At 34.1% G+C, this 24,330-nt stretch overlaps 1 protein-coding gene across 4 annotated transcripts in view; it reads right to left on the bottom strand.

The window, feature by feature from the left end:
- SLC9C2 (solute carrier family 9 member C2 (putative)) overlaps nt 1-20,003 on the bottom strand; it is a 105,373-nt gene extending 85,370 nt beyond the window's left edge. For 3 of the 4 annotated variants that reach the window (XM_031936911.1, XM_031936909.1, XM_031936908.1), the window contains exons 1-7: nt 19,864-20,003; nt 18,953-19,135; nt 16,982-17,082; nt 10,723-10,851; nt 7,329-7,494; nt 3,948-4,064; nt 2-163 (exon numbers count right to left, since the gene is read on the bottom strand). In XM_031936911.1, coding sequence (XP_031792771.1) covers nt 2-163; nt 3,948-4,064; nt 7,329-7,494; nt 10,723-10,851; nt 16,982-17,082; nt 18,953-19,070 — 793 coding nt within the window. In that variant the 5' untranslated portion in view covers nt 19,071-19,135; nt 19,864-20,003. The remainder of the gene's footprint in view (nt 1; nt 164-3,947; nt 4,065-7,328; nt 7,495-10,722; nt 10,852-16,981; nt 17,083-18,952; nt 19,136-19,863) is intronic. The other variant, XM_031936910.1, reaches the window with a different exon arrangement.
- Between the last annotated feature and the right edge of the window lie 4,327 nt (nt 20,004-24,330).

Consider the following 24,330-nt stretch of genomic DNA (forward strand, 5'->3'; position numbering starts at 1 on the left):
CCAGCATAGAAAGTCAAGTAAACCATTGAGAAGCAAAGAATGACATTAGTTACTGTATCACCAAATATATCTGTCAGCATGTATTGGGAGATTTTGGCACTCAAGTATCCCAATATAATACTTCCCAAAATGTCTATACACATAATTCCTACTGTGTATAACTCTGTTTAAAAAAGAAAGAAAGAAAATCATGGTTGAAATGTAATTTTTCCATATTTCATAAGAGGTATCTATGACATCACCATATTTTTGACTCTCTGTATGCTACTGTTTGACCATATTTGAAAAGGACTGGATTGAGTTAGGGGACTTGGATCTAATCCTGTCTCAGTCATTAATTAACTGTAAGTGATTTAATCTTTTGGAAGTCTTGGTTTTCTTAACTGAGAAGCTAGGAGAGAGGTAACCTTACAGAATAGCACACTGGATTTAGATGTAGGAAGATCTGGATTCAAACACTTGCTCAGATACTTACTGTGTTACCTTGATGAAAGTCACATTATCTCTTTGAGAATCAGTTTCCTCACTGGCAAAATCAGGTAGATGGACTAAGGTGCCTTTTGGTTCTAAAGTCTATGATTCATGACTAAATGAACTCAGTGGTCCCTTCTGTATCTGAAATACTAAAAATCTGTAAGTTTCTGTTTCCCCACAGGTATGCTCCTTTTCAGTAATCAAAGGGACAGAGAGATCAAGACAGACATTTTGTCAGAGGTGTCATTCCCCATCATCAAATCATAGAGAAAGGACCTGAAAAAAGGAACTGTTCAATTAAATATCTGTTGAGTGCTCATCATTTAATTCAAATATTTCTGAGTATGTGGATAATCTAATATGGTCCTCTTCCTATCTCTCTCAATGAATCATTGGACAATTTTCACAGCTGACTTTTTTCCATGCAAAATATATTTTCATATTAGACATGTTGCAAAAAAAAAGAAAAAGAAAAAAACAAAACCAAAAAATTAACAACAAAAGTATGCTTTCATCGGTGCCTCTCTGGAGGTAGTTACCATTTTTCATCATAAGTCCTTTGGAAGTGAATTGGATGACTTTTTTTGCAGCTGATTATCTTACAGTATTACCATTTCTATGCATAGTGTTCTGTTTCTGCTCCTGCATATGTTCACTTTGTATCAGTTCATTTAAGTTTTCTCAAGTTTTTCTATACTCATCCTATTCATCATTTCGTATAGCACAATAGTATTCCATCACAATTATTTACAATTTGTTCAGCCATTCATTAATTGATGGGCATCCCCTCAATTTCCAATTCATTGCTACCACAAAAATTTACTATAAATATTTTGTACATATAAGATCTTTTACTTTATCTCTTGGGGTATAGACCCAGTAGTGGTATTGCTGTGTCAAAGGGTATGCATAGTTTTAAAGCCCTTTAAATATAGTTCCAAATTGTCTTCTAGAACATTGAGTCGGTCCACAATTCCACCAACAATGTATTAAAATGCCAGTGTTTCAATATTCCTTCCAGCATTTATCATTTTTCTTTTCTGTTTTATTAGCCACTCTGGTACATGTGAAGTACCTCAGAGTTACATTAATTTGCAATTCTCTAATCAATAGTGATTAGAAATAAGATAAAACAAAATACAATCTTCATGTGACTATTAATAGCTTTTACTTTTTCTTATAAAAACCTCATGTTTATATCCTTTGATCATTTATTAGTTGGGCAATGGTTCTTATTTTTATAAATTTGTCTCTTTTCTCTATATAGTTGAGAAATGAGTTTTTTTTGTCAGAGAAACTTGCTGTAAAATCTTTTCCTACTTTCTTTCTAATTTTGTCTCCATTCTTTTTTATTGTGCAAACCCTTTTTAATTTCAGGTGATCAAAATTTTCTGTTTTACTTCCTTTGATTCTATCTCTTGGTCATAAACTCTTTCCCAGTCCATGAATATGTTATGATTGAAAAGGCACAGAGTTCTAAGCATCTTCAATTTATTGATAAAAAGTTTCATTAGCTCCTAAGTAAGCAAAAAGATCCCAAACAAGGGCAGACACAAGGAGCAATATCCTAAAGTGAAAAGGCAGCGTCATAGATAGTGAAAAAAATATGATTGATTACATAGTATGAAGCATCACAAGGCATGAGAAACAATGTGATTAGTTGGAAATTAGAAATGAAGAGCTAATAGCCCTTTCTTCATCTTGTTGCTATAGAAAACTCATTTGATGGTTTCTATCTGCATGGCTAGTTAGTGTCACAGCAATAGCAGACCAGGCTTTCTTCAAAGACAGCCAGTGTTGCAAAGATAACTGACCAGACTCCCTCGCATCTACCTGTATCCTTCAAGAAGAAAAGATTTCCTTGATACAAAAATTGAACAGGGATTATCAGGAAAACTGAACTTCCAAACTTAAATAAATTATTTATTTGAGAGGGGAAAGTTAAATTTTTGAACTTGACTCAGACAAAGAAATGTGATTTAGATGTCATATAAAACAGAAAATTGCAAAAATGGTGACTTATCAATTCTATTTTCTCATGTGTGACAGGCAATTTTCCCTGTGCTTCTCTGATTTACATATGACATCACCTATATCTAGATCATTTATTCATTTTGACTTTATTGCGTGAGATGTTGGTCTATGCCTATTTTCTGTTAAACTCCTTAACAGTTTTCCAAGAAATTTTGTCAAATAGTGAGCTCTTGCCCCCCACTGCTTGGATCTTTGGATTTATCAAACGCTTGATTATTATGGTCATTTACTACTTTGTCTTGGGTACCTAATCTATTTCACTGATCCATTACTCTTTGTTAGCGAATTGTTTTCATGATTAAGGCTTTGTAATATATATTTTTTAATCTTTTGCTCCTCCAAATGAATTTTCTTACATCTATTCTAGCTTTATAAAATAATTACTAGGTAATTTGATTGGTATTGCACTGAATAAGTAGATTAATTTAAATAGAATTATCATTTTTATTATATCATCTCACAGTCAACTTTAAAAATGCAATGTAGATACATTATAGAAAAGAATTATAATGCCATAAAGCAAATCTCTACCCCAGATATCTCCCCTAGCTACAAAACTTGATAAGTTGCCCAATAAACCAGATCACTCCAGAGTAAGACTGATAAAATTGGTCTGTGTGAATCTTTCCCTTTACTTCTCTTATCTCGTCTTATTCTCTTATCATACCTAGAGACTAATGTAGACTTACCTCCAGGACCCCTTGGGCATTGGTTCCAGCAATCTAGCAAGTCCCACTTCTTAGGTCCCAATTGGCACCTTTCCAGGTCTTGATCAGACCCTTTGATTTGCCTTCATCTAAAAATCAATCACTCTGACCTCAATTTTAAAACTGTCTACCCTAATCAATGACAAATTAGATACATTTGAGTATATTAGTACTATCTAGATCCCTTCTCTTGTATCCTAGATATGTACTGATCCAGCCTGATCCAGCTTCTAATTCCATCAAAAAATGACTCTTGGATAACCATTCTTGACCTCCCCTTTTGTACTTCTGGATTTCAACATTCATGAAGAAAAGGGTATGCTCACAAGATCCTACAATGAATGTGGGAGGTACAGAGGAAGTCACCTACCCTTTTTGCACCCAGAAAAATACACAGATAACCTTTTGGATCTAAGGGTAGTACAGTATATAGACATGAAATTATGAAGAATAAAATTCAAATAATGCTTCAGACACTTATTACTTATGTAAATCTGAGCAAGACAATTATCCATTATCACTCTCAGTTTCAACAGATGAAGGAGTTAAGACTAGATAGCTTTCACAATGCCTTCCAACTCTAATTCTGCATTTTAACCTAGTATGTCATTTTTTATTTGCCAAAAATCAAGCATAGAAAAGTCAATGACATTAAAGCACCGTGAATTGCATTTAATTCTAGAATATCCTGGATTATACCAGGTGAACACAATCAGAAACAAAAATCCCTACCTTTAAGAGGTAAATTCCATTTTCCAAAATTTCTAAAAGACCCTAAAATTACAATACTGAAACCACAGCTGATCAATGATTCTCCTCTAATAATATCAATTAATATTTTGGAAACACCTGAAAAAAAAAGAAATCATGAGAAAGTGTATTATTTACAAGTAAATGTGGCAAAAAACAAAAGTGGTAATGTGCAAATGAACAGATAGTCAAATAGGAAAATATGTTAGGGAAAGAAAGAAAAAATAAAATAGGAGTTAGAATTTTAAACACACTAAAATCAACAAAATGATTGTTGCAAAGGGTTTTAAAAAATCATCTCATTTGAGCCTCAATTCAATTGAAAAAGCATTTATAAAATTCCTTCAGTGAAATCAAATATCAGGGATAAAAAGACCAAAAAAAAATCCCTTCCTTCAAGAAGCTTATATTCTCTCTCACAACAAGGAGGAAGGAGCCAGCATTAACTAATTACTATAAATATGGGCATTTAATGGAATAATGTCCACTAAATATGACTCCAGTCCCAGCTATAGAGCCCACATACTCAATTGTAAGGGTTTATCTCTATCAAAAATAGCTCAACTATGTAGAGATAATTAGGAGCTAACTGGATATCATTCTAAAAGTGAGGGCAAATTAATATAATTTTTTTAATGTTATTGACTTTTTAGTATATTAATAATATATATTGATAGTGTGTATAATGAATTAATATGAATAAATATCACTTGTGATATAGTGACTAGAAAATTGGTCTCAAGACCTGGGTTTGAGACCACACACATACACACACACACACACACACACACACACACAATGTTTGCACACACACATACTCACACCCTCACACACATATATACACACACTGGCTATGTGAGCCTAAGCAAGTTAACCGCTTGGTGCTTCAGGCAATTCTCTAAAATGATAAATCGCATCTCACTACCACTGTTGGATAGTTTCCTTACTAAGAAATTCCCTAATCAATGAATTTAAAGGTTCAATCTCTATCCCTAATAAAAAATTCAACTTGAAAGGGTAGGATTTGCAATTCTTGTTCAGTTGTGTCCAGCTCTTCATGACCCCATTTGGGGTTTTCTTGGCAGAGGTACTATAGTGGTTTGCCATTTCCCTTCTTCAGCTCATGTTACAGACGAGAAAATTGAGGCAAATAGGGTTAAATACTTGTCCAGGGTGACACAGCAGGGTCATAAAGCCAATAAGGCATAATTTTTAAACAGTCCTCTTGGCTTAAGATCCCACACTGTACCCACTGCATCACCTACTTGCCCATAGGCTTCCCTAGCTTCCTGTACTCTTCTTGTTGTTCATCCTTCATTTTCAAAAAGGACCAATGACATCAGGAAAGTGATGCCTTAACTTTCAAGTAAATTGCACTTAAGTGAGGCAGGACTACAAAAAATCATCAGCCTCATTATAGAGCCATCAGAGTCCAGTGGCAAGACAGGTCAGGACAACTGGTGACGGTCCTATATACAGTAGGAGACTTTTAAGCTTAGGTGTTTTCCAGGTCTCTATCTGAGGCAATGCCCATTCAGTACTTAAAGCTTAGATAAGAACTGAGGCAAAAGATCACTTAGTTTGCCTTCATAATGAATCAATATGGGAGGAAAAGAGAGTCAAAGTTTTTGACCAGAACAGAAACAATTGCTATTTACACTCCTACACTCAGCTCAAATCCCACCTTTAGTAGACTTTTCCCAATATATCTACCCCTCTATCATCCAGGGCCTTTCCTCTGAAATTATCTCCCACTTAATTGTATATAGTATTTGCATGTATAATTTTTCACATGTTGTCTCCCTCCCCTATAAGAATTTGAACTCTTTGAGAGCAAGGGACTCTTTTTAACTTTCTTCCTATCCATAGCAATGTTTAACACACAATGCTTGTTGACTGACACTTTACAAAATGATCATAATAATGTAAATGAAAAATATGGTATGAACAAGGAAGCTAAATTCAGAATAGACTCAGTAAAAAAAAAAAACCAACAATGAAGAATCCAGTGAACAAATATACTTTCTGGCCAAAAAAAAAAAGATTACTAGAACAAAAAAATTATAATCATTATCAAATATAGTAACTATTTCTAGACTTGGAGACAGGATATCTTGGATTCACATCAGAAACTTACTAGTTTGTGTACAGCTAAACCAGTCCCTTAACCTGTCTCAGCCTACAAAAATAGGGTTAATAAAAGCACCTACTTCCCAAGACTGTTGTAAGAATCAAAGAAAATTGTGTTGGTAAAGTGCTTTGCAAGCTTCAAAGCATTGCATAAATCCTAGCTATTATTTTTAATTTTCTTTCTTTGTCAGAGGGGAGATTCATTTTGAAAAGGGGTTGACTGATGTAGAGGCAAAAGGAATTAGTAAAACACATCTTTAAAGATTATCCTATATATACTTGTCTACTTGTGTGTTGTGTTCTTCCATCTCTTTCCCCCAAGAAGATTATAAATTTAAGGCAGGGATCATTTTTGCCTTTGTCTTTGTATCTCCAGCATCTAGCATACGGTAGATATTTAATAACCACTTGTTAGAGAACAACAGGACTGATCATACATAAGGGACAAAGGAAATAAAAGAGCTCATAAAACACCAAAAATCTCTTGCATAATCTTCTTAGAAACTAGTATAAATATTCTCAGTTAGCACAGGAAGTGGGTATTTGACAGTTTTGATCTTAAAACAAAATAATCCTAATCTTATCTAATTGAAGAAAACCTCTATTAAAAAATTGGATTAAATACCTATGGAGATAAAATTTATATGCATGAAAATATAAAAATAAACTCTTTTCCTTTGTAGGCAGCTGCATGTCGAAAATGGAACTGCTAGGTGGTGTCATATTGTACATAGTACTGGGTTTAGAATCAACAAGACTCATCTTCTTGAATTCAAATTTGACCTCTGAGCTTTCCTACACAATTTCCTCATCTGTAAAATGAGCTGGAGAAAGAAATGGAAAACATTCCAGTATCTTTGCCCAAAAAACCTCCAAAATAGGGTCATGAAGAATCAGAAATTATTGACTGACAATAAAGGTGATACAATGGATAAAGCCATCAGTCGTGGATTCAGAAAGTTCAAATTCAACCTTGGATATTAGTTGTATGACTTTGGATGAGTCGTTTTTCCTGTTTACTTATTTGTCAAATTAGGAAAATCATAGCACTTATCTCTCAGAGTGATTTTTAGGCTCAAATGAGATAATAATTGTAAGGTGTTTAACAGCACCTGGCACATATAAATGCTAGTTATTATAAAATATAAAATGCTGATTATTTTCTGGTAATTCAGAAGATTTTCAAGTGACTTGCTCAAGAAATTGGAGTAATAATTTTTTAATATAGCTTACCCGTATTTTTCAAGGGATTCACGGACTGAAGAGGATCTGCGATGCCAAGAGTAATACTAAAGAGTAGGGAAGATTGAATATCCCATTTGTACTGATTGAATTTTATAACAATGTATCCAATTAAAAAGAAAGCTACAACAATGCTTATAGCTCCAGTTATTAAGATCTGTAAAATCAAGTTATAATATATAATTAAACTTATTTTTTTAATAGTCAAACCTTAATTGTTCATTTATATAATCACAGACGCTGTAGATATTTTTCAAAATTGCACTCTTGTCCAATTGTTTGCCTCTAGACAGAAAACACATATTTTTAAAATGAAATTATAACTTATTTCTAAGACTTCAAGAGATTTTTAAAAATTACAACCTTGGTAGTATAGTTTAACCATCTCCAATATCAATGTCAAAAATTGCCAAAATGGCAAATGTCATTGTCAATGTCAAAAAAGATCTTAAAATGACATCTAAATTCCAAATGCTACAGGCTAAAAATTAATTTCCTCTTATGTTCCATGCTAATGACTGAAAAAAATCCTTACTCTAGCCAGTTGTTCTTGTTGTTATTCAGTCGTTTCAGTCATATCCAACTCTTTATAATCCCATTTGGGGTTTTCTTGGCAAAGGTACTGGAATAGTTTGCCATTTTCTTCTCCAGTACATTTTACAATAGAAAACTGAAGCAAATTAGTTTAAATGACTTGCTCAGGTCACATAGCTAGTAAATGTCTTGAACTCAGGAAGATAAGTCTTCCTGACTCTAGGTCTGGCTGCCCCTCTCTTTACCCTTCATTAATTGCAAAATGAACAGATTTTTCAATGGATAGAAGGCATATTAACAATGATAGAATTTCATGGAACTCCTCCAAAACACTGGAGCTGATGAATAGTATTTAGCTTTATATATCAAATTCTAGCATCAAAGTTAAAGTTAAAAATATTTGCTATGGAGCTATATTTATATAACAGTCAAATAAATGTGGGTTTGCCAATCAAGGTACAATCAATGAAGCTCACTGGGTAGAAATATGTAGGCAATGTTAAGCTGAGAAACTAGTGCATTTGCTTTCATTTTTTACTGCTATAGATCATTTGCCACATGTTATACGATTCAATGTTTTATCTCTATTTTTCAGCATAAAAAATCAGCTTCTCTGCCACCATACTGAGTCACCACTGTTTCTCTTGTGGAGTAACTAATGTAGCATGTAGAGAAGGCCAAGTGGTTGAAGGAAGAAGGTCAAGTGCATGGTCAAAGGCTGAAAGGAGACCATTAAGAAACAGACAAATAATCTACTGCCAATCACCCTTCACTTTTGGCACCATTCTTGGTTATGTCCTTCTGAAAGGAGACAAAGAACTTGAAATCTTGACCTTAGTCAAAGTCCTATATTCATCCCGCCAATTGTGGTTTGTTTGTTTTTGTTGTTTAATTCTAAAAACTCTTTTCCCTGAGTGCCCCTACTTAATTTTTATTCCTACATTTCTGTTTTCAGCACAGAAGTATATAATCATTTAGAAAGGTCCAAATATTCCCAGAAAATGACAGCTGAGCCATTTACTGATGGAATCCAACTTTTTAAAAATCCAGTTTTGTGTCCTTTGTTTTCCTCTGAGAATCTACTGTTTTCACAACTTTACAAATCTTCTGAATGTTGTCCCAAAGCAATATAGTGGACTCCTCCCAGTTTGCTTCCATCCTCTCCTACTCCCCTCCTCCTCTCTAAAAAAAAAAAACACATTTTCTCAGCCTCCACTTAGCCCATTTCAGACCAATGTGACCTCATCCTCTTCAAAATTCCTCTCCACTTTCACTTGAAAGCATTGCCCTGAAATATCTTTTATATTAAGTTCGGCATTGTTATTTAACTCTTTATCTGTCTATATTTGTATCTCATGAACTAAATTGTAAACTCATCAGCAGAAATCTTGTTTATCATTTCTTTATACCTTTTACAATGCTGAATACTTATTTAAACATATTAAATATTAATTGATCAATCCAGACAGTAGATGAAAATTATCTTGCCTTCAGGATTTCCTACTTTCATGATTCACTATAGAATAATTTTCCCATAGATCCTTTCAAAATGTTATTAATTGAGTCTTGTTGTATCTATATAGCACCTAGATAATCTGTAGAAGTATAAGGTATATTGCATTGAAATGAGACAAATCATTTCCTTGATTTTCTGAAGTTAAATGAGACTGAACAAAGATTAATGAAGCAAATTGCAAGCTCAGTCTTCATAGATTTTTAATATCATTGATTTCACATGAAAGAATTCTAACCACAAAATACAATTTTCAAAGAGAAAAGTATACAGGGAAATATATGAGATCATTACTGGAGTTAATATTAATCCAAATAATAAAATATTTCATTAAATTGAAATATCTTCCTCTAGAGGTCTTGGTTTGTTTTTTTGTTTTACTGAATCTGTGATTCCATTGGTGAACAGAACTTCTGGTCCTAAAGCTTCTTCTACCAATGAAGATGAGCTCAACAATATAATCTTAGGGAATGGCTGAGGCACTGAGAGCTTCAGTGATCTGCCCAGGCCAGTAATGTGACAAAGGAAGAAACTGAAGTCAGGGCTTCCTGACTCTAAGGCTAGCTCTATATCATCCTTCTCTCTACTCCAAAGGCAACCAGTCTAATTAGAAAAACATGAATAGACAAATGGCTTCCTCCAAAAAAAAGTTCAATAAAGTTATTCAGAAAGTAACGGCTTTTTGTTGTTGTTTTAAAGACAATTGAAGTTAAGTGACTTGTCTAGGATTACACAGCTAATATGTGTTGGAAGCCAGATTTAAACTCTGATTCTCCCAAAACCAGAACCAATTTATCCTCAGTGCCACTTAATTATTCCTAGTTGATTATTTATTTAAGTAAAATTTCTTCCCTTTCTTTTCCCATATTTGTATTACTTGGTTACTCATTAGCACCTTCATAAGAGAAGGGGATAGAAATGGGAAAAGGAATGAGAACCAAATCAGTCCATCTGACTATGCATAAATAGTTATAACCACAGTGTGCTCACATCAAAGAAGGTGCTGTACTTTATAAGTGAAGCAGAATTGCAGTAGTTCAAAAGAAATGTGAGATTTGTTCATATAAACCATTTGTGCCCGACCAATGGTAGAACATTCTAAGTTCAACATTGGTCCAATTAGGAATACATTCTACTTTGACTCCCAACACAGTGATATCATTTTGGTCCTCTTCAAGAGCAAAAGACAACAACCAATCAAGTAGTTAATGGAGAGAAAGTAGATTGAAATAAATGTTGTTTGTAGACCATATATCACTAAGTTTCTTATATCATCCATGTCCTCCATTAACACATATAATCAAGGGGTAACAAGTTTATTTTGAAAATAGTTCTTACCTGCCAAAACATGTGCTTGAGTATATAAAAATCCATTTCTAAAGCAGCCATAAAGATCATTATCGGTATGAAAGTATTTAAGAATATATAATTATTTGTTGTTATGAGAGGGTGTATAAGTAGTTGCATCTGATGAAACAAAAAATGAAAGAAAAAATTCACATATTGCTAGTTGGGAGCGTTAAAATACTACTTTATACACTTTAGCCAATAGAGATTTTAGAGCGTTTTTCCCAACAACTGGGTGGAGTCAAGGTAGTAAGGACTCCTCCAATTGCACAAATACAATTAAATTATGACTTAGTAGATCAGACCCAGGGGTTGCTTGAGGCGCTCCAAATTTAAGAGACTTGCTAAGATTCATACAAGTAGAAAGGTTTAGAGAGAGATTGGAGTTCAGCAATCTATCCATTATCCCAAGTTGCCTCTAATTAGTAAATGACATCACAAAGCAAAAATCACGATAGCTAATGTGTATATAGCAATTTAAGCCAAGGATTTTACAAACATTATCTCATTTTACTCTCCCACCAACCCTAGAAGTTAAGTGCTATGATAATCCTGATTTTACAGGTGACAAATCTGAGATGGATAGAGGTTAAGTGGCTTGTCCAAGGTCATACAGCTAATAAGTGTTCAAAACCTAATTTGAACTCATGAAAATTTTGAAAGATGAAAAAAACTAGTGAATAGGTTCAGATTGTATCTGCAGCAGGCATCTTGATCAATTGCAAAATTAAATGGAAAATTGGGCAATTAATTTGTGAATTCAGGACCACGGCTCTAACCAGTCTAGCTGATTCATAATGGCTAGTTTTATTTTTCCAAAGTAGTTGAAGAATGATCTTCATTTGCCATTTAGTTCTAATCTTGTCATTAGCTAGTTCTATGCTGCTTTTAGTAAAAGATAACTATAATCAAAACCTCTTTCTGAAACTTACCTATTGAATATTGATCTATTGAATCTATCGAATAGTTACTATTGCCAATTGACAATCACAACTTCATGAAATTTATGTGAAAACTAGGATTATCACAAGAGAAATGAACATGCATATGGAATTCAAATAGTTACAATCCATATACAATCCATCAGTTTGTGATGCAAACATCACAGGTTGGTATTGGGGAGAGGCTTTATCCTCCTGCATTCTCTGGTGCAATGTTTTTGGAAAATATGACAACTCAAAAAGACTAGTTCAGGGAAACCCATAACATTTCTTAATACTACTTATCAAAGCTTCCTGTGCCTAAGTATTCTTACTCAAAAAAATGAGGATGATAATGTTTGCATTACCTATCTCAAAGAATTGTAGCAAAGAAAGCACTTTGCAAATCATCTTGTATAGGGGTTCTTAATCTTAGGTAAAAGGTCTCCCAAGAGGTGTAACATATTCTTTTATGCATAATGTTTGCTATATATCATAATATTAGGTAACTGAGCTACCATTAGTTGTAATAATTATTATTATGGGACATACTCAATAATATTAGCTTCACATAAGATATATTATAAATGGACTTTAGGCAACACTTGAAAAAATTGTTTCTCTTTTTAAAATGTAAGTTAAAATAAAATAACCAAAACCCAAAAGATCTCCAAAAGCAGTCTTTCAGAATTTGCACAGAAATGTACTGCCTTAAAAATAACTGGCTCATTTTAGTGTAGGCCAACTATCATTATCAGAAAATTTAGTTTCAAATTCTCTTATTCTATTACTTTATTAATATATTTGTCTTTTGTTTATTGTGTTCACATCTAAAGAATTGTAGCCATCTTACCCCTTGTCTGAAGAGAGAAGGAAGAGCAGGATAACTCATACATTCTTAAAGAGCTTAGATATGTCTTGGGATAGAATTTAGCCCCTTCTTCTATTAGCTGAGAGAGGAAGTTCAGTTATGGTGTAATGATTTTTACCCCTTGAGAATATGAGAATATAAGGAGGTCAAAAGAGAGACTCCTTTTTCCTCTTCACTCAAAGAACATAATGATGAAGATGATGTTAGTTTATAATGATATAGTACTCACAAGGGCTCTGCATATTATTTCATTTTCATCTATCCTTATAGTGTATATAAAAACACCTTTTCACAAGAATGTTTACTTGACAGTTTCCACTTAATATACATCTGGGTCACATATAACAACAACGTTGAAAATAGAAAGTTGATAACTTATCCATTTGCACATAGAGAAAAATTAAATCCCTTATTCCAACACTTACTATGTCTGGGATATATTAGGACTCTAATAAATGCTTACTGATTGACTGCTTCAATCAAATCATAAAATATTTCTTAAGCACAATCATTAGATTATAAACTCCTTGAGAAAGGAGAATTTTTGCCTTTTTTGTATTCCCAGAGAGGACATGGACTTGAACCTCACAGGATGGGTGGGGATGAATGGATTCTGTGGTGGGAACATCTGTCCCAGTGAGATCATAGAATGTTTTGGATTCCTGGAGTATTCTTTCATGGGTGCTATGTGGCTGTGAATCATAATACAACAATTTCCATAGGATTAATTTGCAGGTTACTAGGAAGGCGATGGAGAGATATATATTGGAAGTAAATAAGCTGCCACATTTTAGACACACAAACACACACACACAAAAACAAAAAAAGAATCAATGAAGGTTTTAGAACAACACAGAATACACACACACACACACACCCCAAAACACAGACAAGATAGTCTAAAATATTGTCCAATATTCATTCTGTGTGTCAACTTTCTCCCCAGTATGGATTATTTTATGTATATCACATTTATAAGTTTTATTATTCAATATGAATTCTCTCAGTAGAATGAGCTACTCAAAGTCTTTCCTACTTTAATGACTTTTCTGTGAGTCCTATGATGTCACTTAATATATGATCTGCACCTGAAGCCTTTCCCATGCTCATTCCACTCAAAATATTTCTCTTCAGGAAGAATGAGTTTATGAATTTGAAGGAGAACAATCATGGCGAAAGCTTTCCCATCCTCATTATATATATAAGATTTCTTTCTAGTATGAATTTCCTGATGTTTAAGATAGTCATTCTTTTGAAGGCTTTCTCACACTCATGACATTCAAAGGGTTTCTCACCTTTATGAATATATTACATGAAATTATATATTTCAAAGAATTCCTTCTGTCTGAAGACTCTCCTACATTCTCATTACATGTATAAGATTTTCAGGATTCATTTTCCAGTATCACCTAAAGGATGATCTCTGCCTGAAGACATTCATTAAATTTGTGAGGTTTCTCTCCAGTATGAATTCTTTGATGTTCACATAGGTGTTACTCATTGCTAAAGGATTGCCCACATTCATTACATTTATCAAGAGGATGTCTCTCCAATATGAATGTTTGTTGTACAACAAGATATGTGATGATATCAAAAGCTTTTCCTTATTTATATTTAAAGTGTATATTCCTTGAGCACATGGTCTATAGTAATGAATGGTAAGTAAAGGGCTTCTTAGAATTATTATATTTACAAACTTTATTTCCCAAGGTGATTGGATTATATTTAATTAGATCCAAAGATTACTAAGTAATAAGTTTTTCCAAATATAGCATATTTATAGAAACAGTTGTTTGTAGAAATTCCCTGCTGTAGAATGAATATAGATCTCAGACAAATGTTTCTTCCAATGTTTAATCTATTAATAATTATTCTGTGAATAACTGTCAATTTTCTGTGTTGTCTTCCTTTTCTGTTTCTTTGACTTGAGACAACAACCCCAACCTTCTCCTAATTCAGAATCCTAGGGACAATCCTTTGTGATTCTCTCCTTAGGAAATATTTTCCTAGAGATAACCAGCTTTGGCCCCTAATCCTTGGTTTCACAATTGGTCTGAAAAAAAAATAGAATTTTGTTACTTGTTTCCTGAGGCCTGATGCTTTTCTTGTTTCCAAATGGTTTGGAAATGGGAAAGCCTGTAGGCACAAAGTTCTCATACTGATCCTTCTGAGGAGGTTCCAACAATCACTGTTCCTTGAAGGTTCAGTATTTCTCTGATCTGGCTGTCAGGAGCTCAAAAGTCATTCTCTCCTCTTTCTCCTCCTCGATTCTCAGCCCCTTGGATCCTCAGATACCTTATTCACACTCACCCAACACACACCTACACTCATCCACACCCACTTATCCCCTCTAATGCTGACACAAAGACCCAATTTGGCAAGAATGGCAGCCCGACTCCAACTGGCACAGAAGTTCAACAATAAGAGGGAGCAGCCACCAGTCTTTTAAAAGCAAACATCAATCCTAGGTCACTCCATCACAGTCCTGGAATGGGGAAGAGTTGGTAAGAAAAGTGATTCCTGGAACTATATGCTAATGATAGAGTAGGGATTGGATCGAGGACCTAGGAGGAGGGATTTGAATTCAGGTTCTCTTAATTCCAAATTCAACACTCCAACCATTATCCCAGCTAGCTATTTTTATTGATCTTATACTTTTGACCAAAGCAACAAGATTGTTGCTGGCCAGAAGATCTTCTCATAGGGGCGTCTGGGAGTTACAAGACTAAGCACGCAAGAAAGCTGCTAAACCTAAGTTCCCCTTGAAGGAATTTTGGGGAAATTATTTTCCAGGCATGTAGAAAATAAAGTAACAGTCAACCAGAAAGTCTTTTCAACAGGATTTCTAGGAGCAATAGGCCAAATGAAAAAGGATTTTGTCAAGGAAGTTCAAAGCAGAATAAAGCTGTTTAGGAATAATATTGCATGCCAACAAAAGGATTGAATAATTGAGGAATAGAATGGTTGGTTACTGTTCTTTATTCTCAAAGATGACCAAATATAATAACATCACTATGTTCAGAATCGAGTTGCAGTGTGTCCAACTGTGGCTGAGCAGTGGAATATGAACTCGGAATGTTCTGCCACAGGTCAGAGACAAATAGTCCTTATGGACATTTGGGGTGGATTCTTTAAAAGTGAACATGTTTTAAGGAATAACATGGTCTAACAGACTCCAGGAAAACCATCTGGGGAGCTGCATGAAGGATAGGACATATGGGCGGTGCATATGATGTTTTGCACTTCTCTCATAGGATATGAATCTGTTTTTATGGACTAAGTGGCCCTGATTTCCATTGGATGGCATATTATATAGTGTAAAAGAAGGGGAACCAGATGACAATAAGTCCCTCACATTTAAAGTTTGGCAGTCAGAAAATGTAAAAAAAAAAAAAAAGGAGGGGGGGTGCAGAACAAAAAACAAGAGGAGCTTTTTTTAAGTGATAAGTCTGCATATATTTACAAACAAAGGAAAATGAACCAGTGTAGGAAGAGAAGAGATAAATGATATATAGTAGAGAAGCCAAGGAACCCAAAACAGAAGCAAATTGCCTAAATACCAGGCCCTAATCCTCTCTAGTCCATATTTTCCCCTTATTTACAAAATGTTTTCCCACTTTTAAAAATGTTTTAAATATGAGATACAAATTTTCTTTTTTTTAAGTGAAAATACTATGTTGTGATCCACACTCAGTCCCCCCAGTCTCTCTCTGGGTGCAGATGGTTGTCTCATCACAAGACCACTGGAACTGGCCTGAATCACCTCATTGTTGAAAAGAGCCATGTCCATCAGAATTGATCATCATATAGTCTTGTTGTTACCATGTATAATGATCTCCTGGTTCTGCCACTTAGCATCAGTTCATGTAGGTCTCTCCAGGCCTCTCTAAAATCATCCTGCTGGTCGTTTCTTACAGAACAATTATATTCACCACCTATTCATATACCATAACTTATTCAGCCATTCTCCAACTGATGGGCATCTATTCAGTTTCCAGAGTCTTGTCACTACAAAAAGGGCTGCCACAAACATTTTTGCACTTGTGGGTCCTTTTCCTTCCTTTAAGATCTCTTTGGGAGAGAAGCCCAGAAGAAACACTGTGGGGTCAAAGGGTATGCACAGTTTAATAGCCCTTTCAGCATGGTTCTAAATTGCTCTCCAGAATGGTTGGATTAGTTCAGAACTCCACTAACAAAGTATTAGTGTCCCAGTTTTCCCACATATCCTCCAATATTCACCACCATCTTTTTCTGTAATTTTAACCAACATAAATTTTAGCCTGACATAAACACTGTATCATATATTCAAGACAGAAAAAAACCTGTTTTTGTTGAAAAAGAACCTGGTTTTGCTTTTTTTAAAAAGCCATTTTAATTTATAAAAAATATCATTTGGGTTTAGTTTATCCCTTTTAACTTATTTTCACCTCATTCTCTAACTTATTATAATCTCTGATACCTGTTTAAATTCACGGCCCAGGAGTCCTATGCCAAGTCCCAAAAGAGAAAGAATTGTCAGGATAGCTGGTTCATAATTCTTTAATATAACCCTCAACATTCCTAAAGAAAACAAATAAAATATATACATTACAAAGAAGCAACCTAATTCAAAATAGTTAACCAAAATTATATTGTCTCTCACTGGTTCTCTCATTTGAAATCTCATTACTGCTATCAATAACACATGTTACTGGTCTAAATCTTAAAAGGGCAGACTCTCAAGACCAACAAAAACAAGCTACTTCATACTCAAAAAAATGGATATTATGCATTTCTATGTGTATGGATCTGATTGCAAAAAAAAAGTAAATGGGAATCTATGCTTCTTTTCTGTGATTATGTCTCATTCCAAATATTGATTTCTTCTCTATATTTATGTAGACTTTGTTGATATTCTTTTCTTTACCCACTGTTTTTCAGTCCTTTTTCAGTTATGTCCAACTTTTTGTGATCCCAATGGAGGTTTTATTGGCAAAGACACTGGAGTGATTTGCCATTTTCTGCTCCAACTCATTTTACAAATGAGGAAACTGAGGCAAAAAGGATTAAGTGATTTGCCCAGCATTATATAGCTAGTAAGAGACTGAGGTCAGATTTAAACTTAGGTGTTCTTGACTTCAGGCCTAGTACTGTGTCTAGTTCACCACCTAGCTTGCCTCCATTCTATCTTCAGTTAATACTTAACTGAGTCATAGTTACATATATGCTATGGTTCTACTTAAATCAAGCAAAATCTCAAGCAAAGGAACTTTTAAAAAAAACACAAGAGGAAAAAAAAGGTGGGCTGAGAAATTTTTGTCCGTAATAAAGTTAGTAGAGGTAGACTTTGGATGTTTACATGTATCTTCTTAATTAAAAAGCTCAGACTAAACTGCATTTGTAGAATTCATTCTTATAAGAATGCAAATGGCATAATTTTATTAATTTCTGTCTCAGTTCACAATCTTAAGAATACATGAAACCCCTATTACTTATAGAGAGTGCCATGAAGAAACAGCATGACTGTAGAAATGATTGAATTTGGCAATGGATGACCTGGGTTCAAATGTTAGCTGTGCTATTTAATCTGTGATCCTGAGCAAATCATTTCCCTTCTCAAGGGCTCATTTCCTCTCCTGTAAAATGATGAGATTGGACTAGATAATCTTTGTATTTCTTTCTGATTCTCAAACCTCCATAGTCATCATCATAATGGTATGTCTACTTTTGTTTCTGTCCAGTACACATGGGGAATTAAAACAAGTCAAAAAAGATTTATTGATTACCAGCAAAGTTCAAGCCAAAGGATTTTTTGTCTGTTGCCTTTTCCCTACAGGAGTATGGAAATTGTGGCCTCAGTAGAATATTATGGGGATGAGAGAGACAATATTCAGGGAACAATGAAAACTCTCTCTGAAACAAGTACCAAATGTGAGAAAGAACTCATTTGGACTCTTATACCCTTTCAATCAGTATTAATCAGTTTGATACTTTATATAAAGCATATGGGGATAGATAGATTCTCACAGTGGGCTTTTAACTTTAATGTTGTATTCCCTACTTATTTACCAAGTTATGAGTCCCATTTGCACAACCATGAAAATGCTGACAAAGATATATCTATCCCGGGTTGCTCAAACTTCATGTTCAAACCCAGCATGGGTGGGATCCCTTGATGTTTTGCAAAGTCCCCTAATTTGTTTTTGTACCTTCAGACCATTCTCCCTTGTCCATCATAATCAGATGACCATTTTATGACCCTCTTATGACTATTTAATCAGTGAAGAGGACATCTAATTTTATTGAACCTCTACTATGCACAAGGTAAGAGGTAGTATAGTGATTAACGCCTACATGCCTTATAGATATACTGTGATTTAATTGCTTTGGGTACAGAGGGAAAGATTTGGGGTCTTGAAAAGGGAGTGAGTTAAAGAACGAAGTGACCTACCTGACACAAAAATGATGCAAAATATCAGCAGCATAAAATGTGGATAGTATGAGGACTCTCTATCTGGTCTCCCACAGAGTAAATCGGGACTCGGAAAACTCTTGAAGGATTTATTCATTTCTCTCCCGATTTTTCCAGTCCCAATTCGAAATCTGATACAACCAGTCACTGTAACTCTACTCCCTGCATATAGCAGAAAAATGAAAATTAGAATTTCCAGGGCCTGACTCAAGTTTTCCTTCTCATACTCACACCATCTGAACTCTTCTTACAAATCACACATGTATGGAGATGAATACCCTTCTTCTATCTTCTATTTCATTTCCACCTTCAAGAACTCTTGAAAAACACCCAAATTAATGTTTGAACGAAGCGGGACTTCCTTTGGCATCTTTAATTACCCTCTCCTTCTTATGAATATACAAATTCCTCAAGAGTTAAATCTTTCCTGTCCCTCCCTCATTCCCAACCTTTTCTTCTCTTCCTTATTTCCTTCCCTTTTCCTTCTAAGTGGCTCTTGAGGAACAGTCAAGAAGGTGGAAGGAGTCATGATCAGGATTGAAAAAATGGGGAGAATTAAAGGTAAGGAAAAAAATCACTTTATTTTTCTTGATATCAAGCTATGATCTAAAAAGACCAATAACATCCTAAAGTATTGTCAAAAAAAAAAAAAAAACCAACAACAACAACAACTTTTAAAAGGCATTGGATTGAGTAGCCAAGGTTTTCTAATTGTTTAGTCACAAGCCACAGAAGCTACAAGACAAAACAGACCCTAGCATTTGACATTAACAACATTTAGTCATGTCAGCTCTTCTTCAAGTGACACTTAAGATTCCAACCATCCTCAGTCCCTCATTTCTTCCCACCTTCACTCACCAGAATTTTCTTCTATCCCTGCCCCTCACTACCTTTCTCTGATTGATCTACCAAGATCACCAATATTTCCTTCTGATTCCAAAGTAACTCGGGTTTGAAACAAAGTGAAGACCGGTCAACAGCACAAGAAGAGAGGCTCAGCTCCACAAGGTCAGTTAACCACAGCCTGGTGGCCAACTGACCAGCGTGGAGGTGGTCATCCCCTTGCCTCTCATTGGTTGCTCACCTACCACTCTCCACTCTCATTGGCTCCATGTGCTGTCCCTAACACCAGTCCATAAGAACTTTGGGAGTCAAACTCCAGAGAAGTCTACATTTGTATTCATTTCTCTTGTCGAGCACGCTTGACCCATCTCAAACCTGAATTCACAAATCGTAGTTTCTTAGATATGAAACTGGGGGGATTGTCGAGATCTTTCAGTCTGGTCCTGCCATTTTAAAATGAGATAAAGAGATGAATTAATTTCCTCAAATTTACAGAGCTAATAAGTTGCCATGTCAGGATTCAAACCTATATCCTCAGTCTCTAAACCCAGTCCTTTGGGTTTACAATAAGTATAACTGAAGATAATTATAAACCTCTGTAAATCTGGTTACTGTTCTCCTTCTTCAGTCCTTTCCCCAAACATCCTTCCAGTCTATAGAAGCTCATTTTCACCCTAAAATACCTCCAATTATGGTCATCTTCTAATCTACTTTCATCTCTTTCCCATTGTTATGGATGGATGGATGATGTGTAACTGATACACAATGTATATACCTGTTTATGTTCACATAAAAATTTTTGTCTTGTATATAGATACATGCATGAAGATATGTGTGTGTGTGTATATATATATATATATATATATATATATATATATATGTATATATATACATGTATATATAAAATGTATTGGGTATGCATACATGGGCATATATATACAGATACATATTGTACATACAAATAAAAATGTGTCTACATATGTGTATGGATGCACATCTTGAATACATCTGTGTACACATCTTGGAAAATGAATATATACACATCCAATATGCACATCAAAGACATGTATATATGTTTGTTGTATATGTGTATATATATAATATATATATATAATGTATTGGGTATGCATATGTGAGCGTACATGTATACATACAGCTATACATATACATATAGGTATAGATATTATATTGTACATACAAGTATAAATGTATGTACATATGTGTATATATGCACATCTTGGATATATTTGTGTATATATCCTGGATAATGAATATCCAATATGCATGTTGAAGACATGTATATGTATACATATATGTATGTATTTGTTGTATGTATATATATATATATATATATATATATATATATATATATATGTTCAGCCCCTAAGTAATAGTGATTTCAGCTCACTAAGATTCATGTGAGATAATATAATCAATTGAATCGATTTACCATTTAAATTATAATGGAATTTAATGCTAAGTCCTTCACTTTTTTCCACTGTCACTCTGACTTTATTAATGCAGATAAATTTTTTATTTGTATTGCACGATTACATTGATATGTATCAATTAAGAAAAGTTAGAGGGAGAAATAATTGGAAGGATAATATTTGATAAAAAAAACTAATTTCTAAGAATTAATTTTGTTAATATCATTAAAGGGAAGAGTATGCTTCCAAAATGTGAGCAATGAATGAAAAATACATGCATACACACACACAGAGCCACAGAAGCTATGAAATGAGAGATTATCATTCATTAAGAGCCAGAGAAAAAAGAGAATACTACTGATAATTGTTGATTGTATGTTCAAGGGTTCTGGAGTAGCTCTGTTAATCTGGTGAATTATTGTCTTCAGTTAATTTTTTTTTAATCTCCTTTTCCATTTGGCCAATTGTACTTTTAAAGCTGTTGTTTTGTTTGGTAGACTTTTTTCCATTTCACCAATTATATTTTTAAGGAGTTTTCTTTAATATATTCCATTTAGCCAAATTTATTTTTTTAGGAGTTGTTTTCTTCAGTCAATTTCTGTGCTTCCTTTTAAGGCTGTTGACTTTTTTCCCAAAAATTTCATGATTCTCCTATGTAGCACTCATTTCTTTCCCCCATTTTTCTTTTATTTCTCTTTTAAGAGCCTTTCTAAACTTGAGACCAGTTCATATCTCCCTTTGGGGGTTCACCTCTAGGCATTTTGCCATTGCTACTGTTCTCTTCGAGGTCTGTGTCCTGATTTTCCCTGTCTCCATAGTAACTTTCTATGGTCAGAATTCTTTTGGTTTTTGCTCATTTTGAAAGCTGAGGTTTACTTCTAGAGCTTGTCCCCAAGCTCCTTTTGCAGGGGTACAGGGGCTTCTCACTAACTACACTGGGGCAACCAAATGAAACATATTGTTATATGGTCAACATCTCTTGACCTTTTCCACAGGGATAACTTGACTTCTTGCTGAAATTAACTTTGTGAAAAAATAAAATTAATCAAATATGGCTACTTAATAAAAATACGCTAGGTCACAATGTTCATCTCCTCCCTAAGTACTCAAAATGCTCATGTAATAATGTATCCTAAAATTAGAATAGAAATTGTTATCAAGATCACCAGACTAAGTTTAGAGAATCCATATTCTTCCCCTTTTTAAAAATCAGGACATTCACCAAACTCAGTTCTTGTGGCACTTCTTCCATTAGCCATGATTTCTCAAATGACTACAAATAGTCAGTAAATATTTGCTGAAATATTTATTCAAGCTTTTAGCACTCAGAGATGCCGTTCATAAAGGCCAAGTGAGAAACTCATTGAATGTTACTAGATATTTTTCTACCATCTAGTTATTTAACTAGGGTTCCAATTTCTTGTTTAACATAAGTTTGTGTTTACCTGTCTGAAAATAAATGTCCTTGGTAGGAAGAAAACAAGCATTTTTAAGGCACTTTACTATGTGCCAGACACCATACTAAGTGCTTTGCAATATTATTTCATTTGATCCTCACAAAAACCCTGGGAGGTAGGTACTATTGTGATCCCCAAACTGAAACAAGGAAACAACAATCATTTCCCTCTCCATCTCCTGATCTTTTCAAAGTTTACTTGCCCCACCTCTTTCATTTAAATTTCATAAGCAAGGATTAACTGTCCTCTAATTTCTCAATATCCTTCCTAAAATGTATCATCCAAAATGATCACTCCAAATAATCAGATCCAGAAAGCATGCACCATGATGGTCACCTCATGTAGCCTAAATTCAATTAGCTTTCTGGTTGCCAGGTAATCTTGTTTACTCTTAAACCCTCAGACCTTTTAAAGAAGTGCTGTTGCCTATTCATCATTGCCCCCAAATTATTCAATCATTTCAGTATTGTCTGACTCTCCGTGACCTCATTTGGGTTTTTCTTGGCAAAGATACTAGAGTGGATAGCCATTTTCTTCTCTGGTTCATTTTACAGATGAGGAAATCAGGTTGAAGAGATTTGTCCAGGTCATGAAACTAGTAAGTATCTAAAGCAGGATTTGAACTCAAGTCTTCCTGATTTCTCATCCTGCATTCTATTCACAATGCCATCTAATTGCTTTATTTAGTTCATATACTACTGAGTACTTTATTCTGTAAAGTTTATAGTACTTTACAATAATACTGTAAGTTGTACAGTTTTACATCTTAATTTTTGTTACTACTATAGAGGATACTCATATTTGAGAAAGGGGGGATTATTTTGTATCCTATTTCTTTTTTTACTTTCTTATTTTTTTCTTAATTTAAAAAAATTTTCTTATTGATCTTTTGAACTATTTGGAGTTTGATATTTCTTCCATAATTTCTAGTGGGTCCCACCAAATTTTTCATTTTTTTTTTATTTCAAAGATCTTTTGTTGTTCTTTTAAAATTCTGAACCTTAAAAATACTTCTAAAACATAAGCATTCCCATATACAAAATAGGACATAAAGAGGATTTTACAAGAAAAAACTATGAATCTCTATTCTGCATAACCATATAACCAAAAAAACCATATAATACAATCAATCCTCAGCTTTTCTGGGGTAATATTCCTCCCAAATACAAAAGTAAAAAAACACAAATGTTGAAACATTGAGTTTATGGGAAATATGGAGTTAGGTTCCCTCAAACGCCAAAAACTGGAATCTTTTACAGTTGCAGACATTCTGGCATGAAACTTAACTAATAACCTCAAAGCTAGTATAAATCATTTACATTTTAAGTCTAATCTGGGAAGTCAATGATGCAGTTTAATGAGAAAATAAATGTTATTAGATAAACTTCATGCCAGAATGGGGGTATAATTGCAACTCAAAACTTGAGTTTTAAATGCAAACAATGAAAATATGCAATAAATATTACATTACATTAACAGATTGTAATGTGTTCAGCCATCTCAATCGAAGGACACTCCTTTAATTTATAATTCTTTCCTTTTTTCCCCTATTAATCTAATCTTCAAGATCCATCCTATCCTCCCTCTTAACCATTCTTCATTCTATCCCTTCCTATTTCCCTCTTGA

The sequence above is a fragment of the Sarcophilus harrisii genome, chromosome 4, assembly GCF_902635505.1.
Source record: "Sarcophilus harrisii chromosome 4, mSarHar1.11, whole genome shotgun sequence".
NCBI lineage: Eukaryota > Metazoa > Chordata > Mammalia > Dasyuromorphia > Dasyuridae > Sarcophilus > Sarcophilus harrisii.